Source organism: Eurypyga helias, unplaced genomic scaffold, assembly GCF_000690775.1.
Source record: "Eurypyga helias isolate BGI_N326 unplaced genomic scaffold, ASM69077v1 scaffold40587, whole genome shotgun sequence".
NCBI classification, from domain to species: Eukaryota; Metazoa; Chordata; class Aves; order Eurypygiformes; family Eurypygidae; genus Eurypyga; species Eurypyga helias.
The window spans coordinates 26,118-43,252 of NW_010263239.1; the positions used below are offsets into that span (position 1 = coordinate 26,118).

Consider the following 17,135-nt stretch of genomic DNA (forward strand, 5'->3'; position numbering starts at 1 on the left):
ACCTGGTCTAGGGGAAGGTGTCCCTGCCCATGGCAGGGGGGTTGGAACTAGATGGTCTTTAAGGTCCCTTCCAACCCAAACCATTCTGTGATGCTATGTTAGGATTTCTCTTCTGCTGACATGATGCTCTTTGTTATGTGACATTACACCTGTTAATAAATGACACATTAAACTATTAATAATTTTGCTACAAGTCCTGATTTCTCTTTCTTTTATAAAGTTTAGCTCAACTCTCTGAAGTCAGGCTACTGGAAGAAAACATGTGAAAGCTATTTAAGTAACTAAAATGTTTAGCACTCTGGGGAAAGTCAATTTTACATAAAACCTAGAATTGCCTTCTTCCCTTTTTGTAAGACACTAATTTCCACGTTGCTGCTGGCACTGAACGTGGGGTCGTGAATTGTTGAGAGCTCAGCCCTTACAGAGGTGCGGTGCAGCTCTTCTTGCAGCCCACGTGCTGGCAGAGGCGTGAGGTTCACCACCGTTCGATGTCGTGAGATGAGGTTTTGGTTTCTACAGTCTCATTCCCCTTCGGTTTTAAACCTGCGAAACGCGCAGGAAGAAGCCTAATGGGAAAGAGGACAATCGAAGTCCTAATGCCCCGTTCGTCTGTGTGGTTCAGTAATTTATAAGAATGTGCTTCAAGCGTTACGCCGTTAGGAGTAGCTGGTTACGCTGACTGTTGTAGAAGGTGTTTCTGCGGTGCAGCTGGAGGCTGTTACGTGTCACCTGGCTCCGCAGTGCTCACCCGCCTGTTGCTCAAACCAGTTCAAGTGTCAGACTCATCCCGTTTCACCAGCTGGAAAGGAAAGGGCCCGTCTGGCTACATAAAAGCTTCAGTCTGGTTCATGCCGATGCAGTCAGATGGGATGGGGTTCCTACGGGATCACTGCCGGCACACTTGATGGCTCAGCTACGGGTTGGAGTTGAGCTTCCTGCCGAGCGTGTCAGACCCGCGATGCTTCCTGCCAATAGCAACCCGCCGCAGGTTTCTACGGACAAAGCGGCATTCCAACTTGCCGTGCCCATCCCATGCCGGTGAGGGGGGTTTTCCTCTTAAAATCGCTCCAAATACAGCAAAAGGCGGCCCTGGGTTCGCAGAGGAGGAATGCCTGCTCCAGTGAGCACAGGCATGGCAAAAACTGTTACTGCAATCGCACTAATGATTGACTCCTTGGATACCGCCACTCTCCAGGAACTTCTGCTGCCGCTCCTTGGTCCAGTGCCCTTTGCGCTTTGTTCACGGGTCGAAGTTTCATATGGAACATGTACACCCGTTGGGCAAGAGGTTTGAAAAACTCACTGTCTTCCTTTCACAAAGGGGTGGTCCAGCAGCTGCAGAGCAGAAGGGCGTTCGTGCTGGTCTCTGCATCAAGGGTTTGAAAAGTCAGTACAGCGAATGAATACACGTGCCCGTGATGTCATCGCTCGTAAAGTCTAAACGCAAACTTAGCCTTTTTGTTCCCCCATTTCTCTATTCATTCATAGAATCATAGAATGGTTAGGCCTTTTTATAAAGCTGCTAGAAAGGAGGGCAGGATTTGTGGGAAGAGTCTGTTAGAATTTATAAATTACAAACCCAAAATACTTTATTATTACGGAAATCAGTCTTTGTTTTTCTAAATTCCTTGCAAAATTTTAAATAATTCTGCTCCCGCAGCTGTTTCAGGTGCACCAATAAGGTATGTAAGGAGGGTGACAAGTGTTTGTTTGATCCTGTGTCAGTCAGGCCGTTCTGTCATCTCCGATCAACATCATGCAAGTTAAGGAGCCCATATGGAATTGCAGTACCGCAATTACAAAATTGGCTCACTACAGCCAGGGGTTTGGGTCTTTTTCAACCCCCAGTGTGAAGAAAAGAACAGGGGAAGGAGTAAAGGACAGTAATTTCTTAATTTATAAACTAATGGGGAAGATGGGACACGAAGATGCTCCGAGGGCTGGAGCACCTCTCCTATGACGAAAGGCTGTGAGAACTGGGCTTGTTCAGCCTGGAGAAGAGGAGGCTCCGAGGAGACCTCATTGCAGCTTTCCAGTATCTGAAGGGGGCCTACAAGGGTACTGGGAGAGGACTTTTTACAAGAGCCTGTAGTGATAGGACAAGGGGTAATGGGTACAAATTGAAATCAGGGAGGTTTAGATTAGATGTCAGGAAGAAATTCTTCACAGAGAGGGTGGTGAGGCACTGGAACAGGTTACCCAGAGAAGCTGTGGATGCCCCATCCCTGGATGTCTTCAAGGCCAGGCTGGATGTGGCTTTGAGCAACCTGGTCTAGTGGAAGGTGTCCCTGCCCATGGCAGGGGGGTTGGAACTGGATGATCTTTAAGGTCCCTTCCAACCCAAACCATTCTATGATTCTATGATAAAGGAGGCCTTTATATTTCGGACATGGTGAGGTCATACATTAAATGTTTGCCACCACAGGTGCATCCTGACTTTTGAAGAGTTAAATACTTCATCTGGAAAGGTCAATGTTTTATATGTGTCTGCCTGCCTCGACCTAACAGCTGAGTCCACCTTTTAAACACGGTTCTCTCTGAATCCAAGTGTGTACAATGGCGCTGAAAACAGCCCACGCGTTTCCTGGTTATTATTACATGCTCCACAGGAACTGTAACCACATCATAACAATTCCAATCCAGGGATTAGAAAGCAGGGTTTCTGCCCCCAAGACCACTGCTGCACCCACTAAATCACACTCTGTAGTGCCCAAATCTGGTCGTTAGCGATAAAAGGCTGCCATTAATTTTATAAAGACTACCTATAGAGGTCAGGAAATTGGCTCTTGAAACTGATAGCCCATTTCAACATCTGGGACAAAGCTGATATTTAAAACAAACACCACAAAAATAATTCTTCTAATGGATGAATGCTCATCGTTTGTTTTTTTTATTTTTATAGAGAGAACTTTATGTTTCCAGTAAATATGTATTTCCCAGACTGGCAGGGCTAATAGATGTCTCTACTGCAGAAGATAAGAACTAAGTGAAAGCTCTTTCATTTACAGTATTGTCCTCAAAACAACTTGCCTGACATACGCCAGACTCAGCCCATGTGATGTTGGCACATCAAAGAAATATGCCACACAGTTTTTCTACAACTCAGTGTTTGTCTATGAAAATTACAGGGGAAGTAAATGATGAGTACAAGGCCTACAGAAAGATAATCTGTGAGGTGGGTTTACTCCATTATAGAGTAAAGCTCTTTACCTATACTACCATTTAAAGGCTTTCCTGAAAGGTTGAAAGCCCTATGCACCTACAGCACCGTCAGATGTCCTCTATCAGCAGTAACTCATCAACAAACTCTATGCTACAAACTATTGGCATTTTTCCTTCCATTTTTCAGTTAAAGCCCCGCATACCTGGTTAAGCAGGCGTGCACAAAATCCACTGCTGTGCTGGAGAACCGATCGGGTAGGGAAGGCATCAGCCCTCGGTGGGCCCCAATGTAGAACATGGCCGCGATCCTGTCCATGGAAGCCAGTGGCGGTTTTCCTGTTGCCATCTCAAATACAGTGCAGCCAACGCTCCAGATGTCTGACTTTCTTCCGTACCCAGATTCATTTATGACTTCTGGTGCCATCCAGTAGGGCGTCCCATGCACAGACTTGAGCATCTCGCTCTGCGTGCCACTGAGGCTTACCCAAGCTAAACGCCTGGCACAGCCAAAGTCAATTAGCTTTACTATCCCATTTGGCATCAGCATGACATTATTGCCTTTGATATCTCTGTGTACCACGCAGTTGTCGTGTAAATATGCAACCCCTTGGAGAATTTGTTTGGTGTATTTACAAAGGACAATTTCTGGCAACGGACCAAACCGAAGAAGAATACTAGAAATTGAGCCACCAGGAACAAACTCCATGAAAATGCTTAAAATGTTGTCTTCCAGACAAGTTCCTAGGTAAGTCACAATATTGGTGTGCTTCAACGTCTTCAGAAGATCAACTTCCTCGTGAAACTTCTGATATTCCTTTGCTGTAGTGAGTTGATCGGATGTACCCAAAACCACCTGTTTTACAGCTATTAATTTTCCCTGGCTCGTCAGACCGCAGTATACCTACAACAAACCAGCATTTATTAAAATGAAACATGAAATAAACCTGAGTATTTACTTATTTTAAATCATATCTTTGTATTTATCACGTTTCACGTCTCATTGTATAATCCAAAATATTTATTTGAGAGGAGGACAACGGCAAGCTATAAGGTAAGATGAGCTCAGAGACAACCAGCGCATCTCTTCGCATACTCGGACAATAACTCACCGTGCCGTAGGCTCCCTTTCCAAGGACTTCACCTCTTGTCCACATGATAGGATTTTCGTCAGTTAAGCTGCTTCCTGGTAATTTGGTAGACTCCTCAAAGTTTAGCAGGTCACTTCCTTGACTGGATGCCAAAAAGGCTTGACTGTAACTCTGCTGGAAAGATGATGCTCAGTGCGGGGAGAAAGCAAGGAGGAAAAGAGAAGCTTCATATTATCCTTACATTTTTATAAGGAGTAACTTTTACCTGGCACGACTCTTCTCTAGAGATTCATATATACTCATTGCCCAGCTCATCGACACAATTGCTGTAGCAAGACTATGTACATATTTTCAAGTATATATCCCAGTAGTGCATAACCCAACAATTACAGCACGACATCTTTTCACTGACAGGCAGACAGACAGCAGGAACACATGAGAGAGCAGGATATACATCTGCTGACTACTCCTTTTTTTGTCACACAAAAGGTACAGTTTGCTAAGCCGAAGGGTGAATATGACTATTGCCCTGCTCTAGGGAACATCTGTAACCCAAGTCTGGTGAAAACAATTTGGAGAGGGTTTCACAGGAAGGCACTGCTTCACAAAGATGGTAATAATTACTCCCTCTAGCCATGGATCTCCCAAGGGCTGAGAATGGAGGTGTAATTGGCATCTCTGGCTGCAGAAGCGTAAGGAAGTGTATCAACAGGTGGCATAAGAAATTTCCTTAGAAATGTGTAATTTAAATAGACAAAAAGCTAACGGGACCAAGGAGAAGTAGTACTTAGTAGGTGAAGGTTTCTAACTGACTTGAGGGCCAGAATTTAAGCCTTCTGAGCTTGAAGTTTTGATGAAACATTAATTAAACAGCCTTAAGTCAGTCTAAAAACCCAATCCTTCTATTTCATACCTAGAAAAGTCTCCAGTTGCACTCTGAGGTTCAAGGAAATTGCCCTTTTGGATATACAAGAAACATTTGTAGCATCTTTTCACATTCCTTAAGTTTCAAGATCTCAAGAGCTTTTGCCTTGCCCCAGCACCCTTTTGTACAAACTCTTCAGTTAAAACAGCCTCTCCATTTTATTCACTACAATTTCTCTTGACCCATCATATAAGGCTCCATAGCTATTCCTGTCATGACTTAGTGCCACCTGGCTTGTGTCCTGACATGCAGCCTCTAACATGAGCTCCTCAACTGAGCACTGGAAGAATCGGAAAAGAGATTTGATCGGTAATGAGCACATAGGTCCTGTCTTTCACCCAAACGTGTGTTGAAGCATCACCCAAAGGAGCTAGCAAATTACAAGAAATTAATTTTACCTTCTCTAGAGCACTATTTAATATTGCTCCATCTCCATTCATCCTATTGTCTTCTTCTTTAGTATGTGTATTTTGCATTTTAGAATCTGTACATTTTGTTCTTGAAGAGTTGATGCCCTTTTCTTCAAGCATTAGCAGTTCTTCGGCCACATAACAAAGCGACTCATCGCTCATATCCTTATTATCTGCCCAGGACAAAATGGTTTGACTTGGCTGGAAATTGGGGCTTGTAACATTTTTTGTCCCAATCACTGTCGGCTGACTCAATTCATTTGCCAAACCACTGTTTTGAGGGGTGTATGCCCAACTGCGGTTTGATTTTTCCATAGGAGACTGACACTCCAGTTCATCAGAAAAGGACAATGCCTCACTTGTATTTATCGGCTGGATGGAGGTCTGGTCTGATCCCAGGCCGTTGCGGCCATCCCTATCCACGCTGCTCTGGGATACGCCAGTGTCCCGGTCTGCTGTTGGCAGACTGCCACTTAGAGCAACATGTTCCCTGTAGCCTTTATCACTGGACTGAAGAAGACCCTGGCTAGAGGTAGCAGCAATCTGATGATTGGATATATCCTGACTGTCTGAAGACTGCTCCCAAGAGACTTCTTTAATAGTTGCTAAGTTGGAATTTGAAAAAATTTTATTTTGCTGAGTTAATTGTGAAAGGCCTTCCGAAAACGTAAGCTGATGAGCGGTGCCTTCATGAGACGATGTCATGCTGCTCGAAGCGTTTATCTGACAGTCTGAATCAGAAGTGGGTACGTTATCTTGCTCTGTGTTGCTCTCACTCAACTCGGTACTCCCGTCCTTTGCAGTCAAAGCTTTCTGCTTGTGCTTAGTGCCGGGTGTGCGCTTCCTTGGCTTAGAATACGTTCTCTTTTGAGTATTGCTGACTCGGCTGCTCTCTCCCCTTTTACGGGAGATAGATCTGCAGGTGCCAGCAGTGCATCTCCCAGGTGGAGCAGAAGAAACATCTCTACAAAAACTGTTCTCATGTCGATCAAGCTCATGCCCGTGGGAATAGACAGGAGTTCCAAACATTTCGTAAATACCTGGACCTTTGTCATTTGGATTTATCTTCTTGAACATGTCACTGTATTTCAGATCTACAAAAACTGAAGCAGGCCGTGCATGTGGTAGAGAAAGCGCAGTAACGGGCTTCTTTAAGATCACTGAATTCTTGCAACTGCAGGAGAAACTTTCCTTTTTAAGTTTCTGAGCAGCCTGAGCAAAATGGTATTTGTCTGCTTGAGGGGTCTTTTTTTGACGCTTCAGGGAAGTGCCAGACTCCACATGTGACAGTTCCAAAGATGGAAAAGTCTGACTCTTGGCATTACATTTTGTGGAAATCTCATCAGAAACGACTAAGTCTTCAGATCTCATTTTAGATTTCGATGAATATTTATTTCTCTTCATCTTTATTTTATTTTTGTCATTTTCTTTGCAAGCAAGAATGTTGAAGCTCTGAGTAACATGAGGAGGCAGGCTACGAATGACAGTCTTCTTTGTAGCAGGTTGTTTAAAAACATGTGATTCCTTAGCTGGTTCTTGTTCAGAGAATGTAGCATGAACAAGAGGTACAAGCTCACTACCGTGTTTTGAAGTTGCTTCTGACGCTTCTTTTTCCTTTTCAGACACAGAGAGACAAACAGCATTTTCTGTCTGTTTTCTAGAAGGATCTTGCACTTGTGCTCCAGGAATTACTGCAGATACAGCATTATCTTCAAAGGCATGGTAGGCCTCTATCACTTCATTTTTACAGGCGGAATCTAAATCGTGGTTGTCAAGCACAAAGTTCGCACCCTCAGCATCTTCATGTGGTCTGTAATCCAGTATCATCTCTGTAGCATTTCCCTCCTCTAGCCCAGTTCTGCAGGAGCTGTCTGCTCCTCTTCCCTTACTGCCAGCTCCCAAGGCGTCTCTGTTGCTTGACACTGATGCTTTACATCTCTGAGCTGTAACTATCCCCGAGTTTAGCAGAGCATTACTCGCGCTTGAGTAGGGTTGGCTGTCATCATACAAACTGCCTTGGGTCGTAAGATCTCTGTTCTTACAAGCCACCGAGAAGTGGCACTTCATCCGGTTACTCTTTTCAGTATTGGCAGCGACATCAGCTTCCTTCCATTTTAAATTCTTTTGAATTCCTTCTTTCTTGTTGCTAGGGTACATATCATAGTTACTCATGCTGAAGTAGTACAGTTCTTTTGCTGGAGTGAACTGATCAGAAATGGTGGCCATGATCAGGTCTGATGACGTTTCAGTGTGCCTTTTGAAAAGATTGTCTAATTGGTACTGACAAAATTTTGTAACTGGTGTTAGAGGCTGAGAAACAGAGTTCATAATATCCAAAATATTCCTGATGTTGGTGCTTTCATTGGCAATATGATCCTCTAGAGCAGCAAGATGAATTGTTCTTACAGGCAGAAATGTCACTGGTGGCAAATGAAACTATAATTTCCATAAAGACCATTAATAACATGCTGCACAACAGAAACAGGTAAAATCCAAACACTAAGAACCAAGTAGACTAAGAAAGAATAATCAGAAGAGGATTATTCTTTTGTATATTCCCACATTTAACCTAATATGAAGTGTAATATCACAATCCTGAGAAAATACATGAATTTTCTCACATCCATACATGAATTTTCTCAGCTCCAGAATTATTTCTAAGTATTTCATAGTACAGAAAGTGGGATCTTTTGCTATAAAGCACAAGACATTCTCCAAGATTAAAAAGTCGTAAGCTTTGTCCACACATACAAACAATCTTGTCGGTCAGTAACTATGTCTCATGCCATATCGCATGTTTGCTACAGGAATTCAGAGGCTGGTCAGTGGCTTCACGTGCCAAAGTTTCTCTCTTTCTGTGTGCTCCCACCGAATGAAAGCACTGCTCTCATGCTGGTATTTAAAGACTTTTTATGTCATCCCCCAAAGTATGCTGGCACCTGAAACTATATTCCCAATGGCACTAGATCTCATGTAAGCAATTTTTAAAAAGCAAGAGGTAGTATATTATAACAGAATGTTATCTGTGGAGAAAACAATTCTTACAAATTATAAGTTTTGAAAGACATTACCGTAAATCTAAACAAATAGCTCTTGCATGTTTAGTGTAGTTTTACAAAATTCCCTAAACCATGTTATATGGGCCACAGATTTAGCTCATGGGGTTTTAAGTACATTGGAAGACAGCACAGTCTGCACTGCACTTCCAATGAAGTTGAACAGATAGCTAGCCAAACGCCATTTTTATATGGCAGCTGATACAGAATTTGGGATTGGGGGAGAGGGAATATGTTTTATTATTTCTTCCTTCTTCCTTCTCTTTCTATCCAATTAGTTGAAAGGTACTGTGTATCTTTGAAAGAGTACAGATTTGAGAATTTGCGTCCTTTATTGTGATTATTCAGATGAATAGTGAGAAGAATTTTCTGAAAATAATATTTCTATTCTGTGTTTTATAGGAAATGGATTAAAAATATGCTTGAATATGCTGCATATTTTTATGCAAATGAATGCAATAGAAACAATCACACAACCATATGCTCTGACTTCTCATTTGCATGTCTGTATTCAACATTAGTTTGCAATCTGCAGGAAATTTTTGTTTGCATTCCAAGGGCAAACTGAGGTATGAATGTGCCAGGAAAAGCAATGCAGGCTGGTTCCAAATTTACAGTTCTAAAGGCCTAGTCTGCATGGCTTTAATATGAACACTCAGTTTGTCCCAAATGATAGGCCTCTAGAAATCTCAAAGCATGAAATAAAGCTGTATTAAATCACACTGAGGTCAGCTGAATTATTTTCTTAAAACATTTCTCTCCATTTGAAATGCTTTTTCCATAGCTCTTTTTGTGATCTTCTGTCAGAATTCCTGCTATTCTATACTTCACTTTTTCCTGTGAACGCTGCTGTTCTGTAGTAGGTCCACTAAGGTACACAGCTGATTCAGTAAGTCAAGTCTTTTGTACAAAGGGCTATTAATTAATATCCATAAAGACTAAATTTTCCTTTTTCTAGACACAGTGTATTTGATCTTTTGTAACCTTTAAGGCTCCTGTGCTGTGAAGCACTGACACACGTCAAATTGTTGGCTTGTTTGTAAATACGAAAGTTTCGTCAGGGATCCTATTTATACCCTTATTTATAAGGGTATATTATTTATACAAAATTTCCTTATTTATACAAAATTTCATGTCAAATATGTTTAATCCTAAGACTTTATTTGTATTTGCTAACGTAATAAATTTCAGCAATCATCTAATATGAAAGCTGTTCTTCAATTCGATGTCAATTTTAAATTAATACTCAACACAAGAACATTTGTGTGGTTTTAAAATTTGGCCAAACCAGACATCTAAAATGTTTAACACATCGGATGCACATACTTTAAATTAACTTACAGAGTTGTATTTTAAATAGTTTTATATCTTTTTGGACTTCCAGCCCTTTACCCCCCAAAATCCCTGATGTAACACCTTACTGACAGTTTGCTGATACACATCTGGAGATTTGCTCACACACACACACATAAAATATATGCGGAAATATTTCATCTTCATCCAAAAAAAAATGAAGACTAAGCAGAAAAACTACCTACACTTCTTCTGTATTTCTACCCTTAGAGTTTGTAAAGCATATAATTCTTCTAACAGTGTTCAGTATTACACATAGTACTGTCTTACCTCAGATCTCTTGCTCATGGCTTTTAGCATTGTTATATTCAACCCTTAAAAATCAAAACAAAGGAAATGTTAATTTGATATTCTTAAACCAACTACAATTTTCATTTATCCATTAATTTCAAACTGTAGGGTTCTGGGGATCAAGAATCTGTCTGTTGTGGGATTGCAGGACTATACTATAAATCTGCTATGCAGAAAAAAGTCCTAAGTTGAAATTGAATTGTGATGCTGAACTTTACAACTCCATTTTCTATAGAAAATTGTAACATATGATAATTTTAAAAGAGCAAGAGGAATGATGAAGTTTGCCATAGCTTCCAATTATCTCCTTCATTCTGCAAATACACACACTATAATTAAAGAGGATCAACATGGCTGGAGTCTGCTTTATGTGAAAAAGTCAAACAGACATAAAGACAACTTCAGGTTTAAAGAAAAAAGACTTCTAAGGTTCTGCCATCTAATTTGATAGCAATATATAACTGTGACTTTTAAAACTGAACGTACTTTGTTGTATTTGTGCTTTTATTGTCCGAAAAGCATCTAAATCCATAAATGATTTTGCAAAGTTGGATTCTGGGCACGAGGCCTGTAGCAGAAAGCTGAAGTCAAAGCCATGCCCTACATTCTCTTTCTTCAGGAAGAAAGGTAAAGAAGTGTGATGTCTCCTCTGTAATGCCAACCCATTTTCACTTGGAAAACCTGCCACTTGTTGATCTGGCCACGGTCTGGATGTTGGTGCTGTTTGGCTAAAAGGCAAAAACAAAATAGAGCATGAAAATAAGTGGAAGGAGCCTGCTCAGTTCAAATAATCACATGACTGGAGAATAATGTGAATAAGAAGTCTGTAAGCTCCAAGAATGCCAAAGTATGTTTTCTTTCCTGGTCCATCTGGGAAGCTGTGACTCTCCCTGGAAGCATCCAGTGGCAATGCCAGAGATCGACTGCACGTGAGAATAAATGACAAACCACGTAAACCAAGCAACAATAGGGATGGAGAAACATATTGCACACCTTCGCCTTCTTGACAAAAAGTGATTGCTTCCAGTATGTATACGTTATAAATCATCAGGAAAGGGTGTCAGAAGAACACTAAAGACCAGATGTGCCTTTGTGATTTGTAAAATATGCTACAGCATGCCTGAAAGAATAAAGGCTGTGTGGACAAGCCTCAGATTTCTACCACCTGGTTTATGAAGAATCAAAAAATCCAAATATGGAAAAAGATGAATACTGTGACTGAAAAAAGGTACAAAAATATCGTCTAAATTAATCTTCAAGTTGTATGCAAGATAATTGTCTGTTTTTAATGAAGTCAAATGCTGATGTAGAACCATATGCCATATGTTTCTCCTATCATACCAAATAATTTGTTCATCCAGTGCAATATCCCGCCTCCAGCAACAGCCAGTAATTGACGCTGGGAAGACAGAAAGGCTAACAACATATACAGTTGCATATAACGTCCGACACTTCTAACTCATAGACCACTGCCTGCTTTGTCCCCAGTTCTGCGTACCCAACTGCAGGTTAGATATTAATACTACTTACCTGTTTTTTCCGAGAGCTTTGTATGACAGATGCATTTCTTTCATTATCTTATCTGCACTCTGAAGAGCAACAAGACTTCCCCAACCTGCAACAATATATTAGTATGTGCATAAAAGCAGTATAATTCACTGACCAGTAACACAAAGCAAACACAGGGGTTTGGGGGCATTAAAATATCATTATACAGAAATACAGGAAGTGACTGTCAGAAAAAAAGGGCATGTTTAATTTGACTAAAATACCTATACATGTTTTCTGTTATAATTTTTGGAAATGTGAATGCATAAACCTAAATGATTTTTAGTTATTTAGATAAGTGTATTAATTCAATATACTATAAAAGCAAAGAAATCTGAAAAAAATCCAGTTACAGCTCCTATTACAGCAGAACAGAAATATAGCAAAAATACTGACAGAAACTCCACAAACTAGAGCATTTTAAAATAGGGAAGGTATTGGGACCAAAACAAATCTCAGGGCTCTTCAGAGGTGGGAAAAAACTCTGAGTTGGATTTCAATATTTTTTGTGGTACTTGGTTTTGACCAGCAGCTAGATTTCAAGTTAACATTGTGCTTTTTCTTCTTCAGGTCCCACATGTTACACTTTATATGCATAAACTTTGGTTAGACTACCTTTTGTGCACCTCCTCTTACTTTGCTGGTTGTCAGACATACTTTCTTAGACGTATTAAGGTCCTGAAACGTGAAAAAATGTTTCATTAATTGATCTCTAATTCACATCTGCAAATCAGTACTTTATATTTCATTATTTCAGACCTGTGAGTAAGGCAAAACCAACATCTTAAAAGTACTTCAAATTATTAAAAATATCATGATTTAGCCTAACCTCCAATGCCCTGTCCTGGGAATACCCAGACCCAAACAGTGCAGGCACAGATTTTAGTGCTGCAAATGCAACATATGCTGTGTGGAGTAAGACAAGAAAGATGTCAGCATTATTTTGCTGATAACAACCTTACTGCTAAAAGAAAATCAGCACTTCACATTTGGGGGACAAATGCATTTGTAACGTATCACTGAGAAACCAGATCTGAACTAAATGTTTTGCTTTGTCTACTTGATCAAAAACTATCTCAGCAGAAGTTCAACATCCAAAACTTCCTGAGCACACAGTAATTTGTACACTGCAGCCTCAACAAATCTCTTCGGTAGCTTGTTCTAAAGAAACGTGAAGTCAACTAGAATCTCCATAAACTTCAGAGAAATATGTAATTTACTTCGTAAGTAATTTTTGAGTATCTTGAGAAGGTAATACAAACAATCTAGTTTTAAACCTATGTTCAGAGCTTAGCTGGGCATGTTTCTCCATACAGCCAGTGCATCCAGACTGATCTGGCTGAAAACAAAATTCTCACTGATACAACAAGGTATACATTTCACGCTTTATCTCAGACCCATTACAAATTCATAAATACATGAATGTATTACTTCTGAATATCTACAAAAATAAATTTTTAAGGTCTTCAAAAATTGTATACGTTATAAAAACTCATTATGTTATTGCCTTTTTTTTTTTGTTGCCATTGAATTGCTGTGACCTGTGCCAGGCACCGGAATGAGGCTGATATAACCAAGAGTCACTAGCCAAACAGTTAGCCTATTAACGTATCAGTAGTAAACATTTGTTTCTCACTTTAAACTATTGATTGTCAGAACAGTGTCTTACCCATGAGTGTACCTTTCTGTGAGCATCTTAGTACCTCTGTATGTTTACAGAAAAAGATTATTTAAATTGTACTGTGCTTATAAAACCAAAACACCTTAAAGCTTACATTAAATTAGTATTACAAACATTTGATATTTTAACTCCTGGTTGTTGAGAGACATAAGACTAGCTGAAGGAAATGAGTAACAGAGCCATTCCTGTACCATCTATAGTCTGGCACAGTAAACTGCTGGCCTCCTGTGAGGATATATGAGCTCTCTACACCTACATGAGAGGCTTAGAAGAAATTTCCATCAGGATTCCCACATAACACTTTTATTTTTAAGATTGCTTTCAGAAATAAAACACAGTATGTATTTTGAATTAATTACACTGGTCATTTAAATCTTTCTGTCTGCTGTGTCTGTGTTCCTAACGGTAGCTGATCTGAAAGGTGTTTCTGAAGAAAATGGTATCTTCTGATTAAGAAATTAAAGCTGGTAGTTGGTTAGAAACGCAGAAAAGATAAAAATAGATTGAGTGCCTCCCCACACTTTTAATTGGAAATGCCACCATTGCCATTTTAAGTTTTAATTTTGCTTCTTATGACCATTACCCTATGCTATATCACCCCCAAAGCATTACTGAATTCCCCCATAGGAACAAGCCCTCCCCAGACACTGGTATTTCCAGACAAAGACGCTTTTATTAAGCTTTACACTTAATAAGAGGATTGTAGTGGAACTTTCTCACAACTAGTCAGCAACAGCTGTGGCAAAAGGGGCTAGCTGTCACCCTGCTGGTTAATATACCTGTGTGTGGGCAATATTGGTCCTGTTTACAGTTTACACTATTCCTGCCTATGGTGAGTAAGCACACCGTGAGCTGTTCACCTTTAGGAAAACACCAACCCTCTTTTCTAAGATTAAACTGGAAGATTAACATCACCATAAGCTGAGAGTGACAAAACCAACACAGAACAAACACAAATTGCAGACTTAAAGAAGAAACATGAGCATGTAGATTCGAAGGATATGAAGATTTGGAATTTTAATTGGCTAATTCTTTAAATTAATCTCAATTAATAGTTTTGATGGATTTGGGGCTCTTTCTGAAAGTCATAGTGAATTTCTGTTTCTCAAGTGACAATAACATATAATGTAATTAAAGACAGAGAATTGAAATGAATAAAAGAAAATGCAATCACGAATACTAGCTAATACCTGTATGAAAATGTTCCCAATGCCTTTATTATTTAGTAGATAACTTACAGTTCTAAAAAAACCCATAAAATATGTAAGATACTGTCAGATATCTTACATATATGAATGTACACTGATGAATATGAATATATATTTAAATATATACAAATAACAGCATGAAATTCTTACATTGGGTAACTCTGGGTGCTAGAGAGGAATATTATGAAGTCCATAACAGAAAATTATGTGATAATAATATGTCTACAGGATTTTTTTTCCTACTAGCTAATCAAAAAGTATGTGCAAAACATGGCAATTGATAACTTTTACATATGTAAGTTCTTGCTAATAATATTGAACGGCGTCTAACATTTCATGTACCAGAAACATCCTTCTGTTGTACCAACATAACTGATACAATGCGGCAGTGGGTCCCCCTGTTTAAGAAACATGTTACCTCCCTTTAAAGCCACTTTCACAAAAAAGTTTCCATTTTCTTGCAATTCCATCTTCAGTCTAATTTGCTGCCATATATTCTCCCCTCACACAAAAATATTGCATAACCACCACATACATGCTACCAAATTAAGCTGGTTTAGAACTTAATTGGTATGGCAGCCTAAAGGAAAGGTATGGTTTCTAGAAAACTATGTTTATATTTATTATATCCATAGATAGGGATAACTATTAAAAATAGGGCACCTGGTGGCTCTTATGTTGCAAATTTCTTTACAAAATTTTATTTTCTCTCTGCTCTTTTCCTCACGTGTGTATTTTTACTTCATTGCTTGTCCTTACACCAGTCAACTGAATAAAACACTCTATTTTATACATCTTCCACACCTAGTCGTACATAAGATTTTCAACATTTTTAATAGATTTTATTGCAAGTCGTTCCTAACAACAATCTTAGGTACTACCCCTAGCAATGTTATTTGTGTTGTTTTGGAGTTCCCTCATAAATACCTATTCTTAATTTATTAAAAGATACCTATTTGTTTCCTTTGCAGCTGAGCTCAGGGCTCTCAGTAGTACTACTACTGACATTCGGCAGTTTTTCATACACAAAGTACCTCCAATGGTAAGGTGTATGCAACAGATGGAAAATAGCAATCAATGCAGCTGTCTGTCCGTAAGGAATCGCCCCTTTGCAAAGTCACTACAGCGGTCAGTGGAAACAAGGGGCCTATGTGGCTTTTGTTGGATTCAGCAGCATTTTGCCACTCAATACGGCTAGTCAAGAAAAGAACCAGGCTTTTGTTTCTGATTCTATTAGCAAAAAGTATAATTACTTGAAAGCATGCAGCAGCCTTCCAAGGGACTCACACATTTATACTAGATTAAATTACCTTTATAATAATAATTTCATATGACACTTCATCTGGGAATGTGCATTATTTTATAAATGGTAATACTAAGCTATGTAACAGCCTGACATCAGAAAATATGTTATTCTTGGTTTACAGAAGAGGAAATAAAGAGAACAGTTGTCTGACCTATAGCTACCTCTGAATGCCCTATAGCTGGTGGCCAAGGTCACCCAATACACTGTGCAAAAGTAGCCACAGAAGTCAGCACTCAATTTCTCATCTGTACGCTAAGCACCAGCTAACCCATTAAAATGTTTATCCCATTATATTAGACAGTTAAGGGTTATATTAGATGGTGAACTTCTTCACACACTGCATTTCTGGGGATACACAAAAAGTACTTCAAAGTAATAACTAGAAAGGTTGTATAAAGAGGCATAAACAGCATCTTACCTGGTGTTTCAGCAGCAAAGTGTGAAAGAGGCACAGCAACCCAAGGAGAAGCTACAGAGCATTTTCAGATCACAGCTGCCTTCCTTTGCTGGGCAGCAAGGAATCCAAGCAGCAGTTACATATACTTGGATTTTACTCCTGGCGTGTTTTTCTAACGTGTTTTTCATTACTTGTTGCTGAGGCAGGCTCGTCTGCGGGCAAATCCTCCCGGCAGCTCCAGCTACACGAGGCTGTTGAGTTTACACGATGTTGCCGAGGCAACACCCCCCCTCCCTCCCCGCCGGGGGGCATTTTGCTTGGAGGAGTTTAATTCGAAGGGCAGTAGTGACCTGGGAAAGCAAACACAGTTGAACCGGACGGCAGCATTTTAAGCTCTAATCACGAGACGGATCTTCCAGCACCCAAAGCAAAACATAGTTCTCTCTTCTGTTTACCTCCAGCTATGCTGTTAGTACCCTACCTGTTTCTATGGCATTTTAACTCTGTGGTCAGTCCCCTCACCTCAACACTCCCCACTCGATGCTCACGAATAGCTCTCTATCTCCTTTCAGGCAGCCTTATAGCAGACTTCAAGGATACTTTTCCTTTCTTTTTTCTTTATTAAAGCAGCAGACTACGCAAGTGGGGGGAAGAAGGGACAAGGGCGGTCTAGTGCCAAGTGCAACCCCCTGGGTTGGGGCAATCCCAAG

At 40.0% G+C, this 17,135-nt stretch overlaps 1 protein-coding gene across 1 annotated transcript; it reads right to left on the bottom strand.

Moving 5' to 3' along the window:
* Window positions 1–1,299: 1,299 nt before the first annotated feature.
* Window positions 1,300–12,488, bottom strand: MAP3K19 (mitogen-activated protein kinase kinase kinase 19). The gene is made up of 8 exons (XM_010155965.1): window positions 12,449–12,488; window positions 11,816–11,900; window positions 10,772–11,013; window positions 10,265–10,308; window positions 5,574–8,021; window positions 4,272–4,421; window positions 3,366–4,063; window positions 1,300–1,366 (listed from the first exon to the last, which is right to left on the bottom strand). Exons 1-8 carry the CDS (start codon window positions 12,486–12,488, stop codon window positions 1,300–1,302), a joined length of 3,774 nt encoding a protein of 1,257 aa, XP_010154267.1.
* Window positions 12,489–17,135: the final 4,647 nt, after the last annotated feature.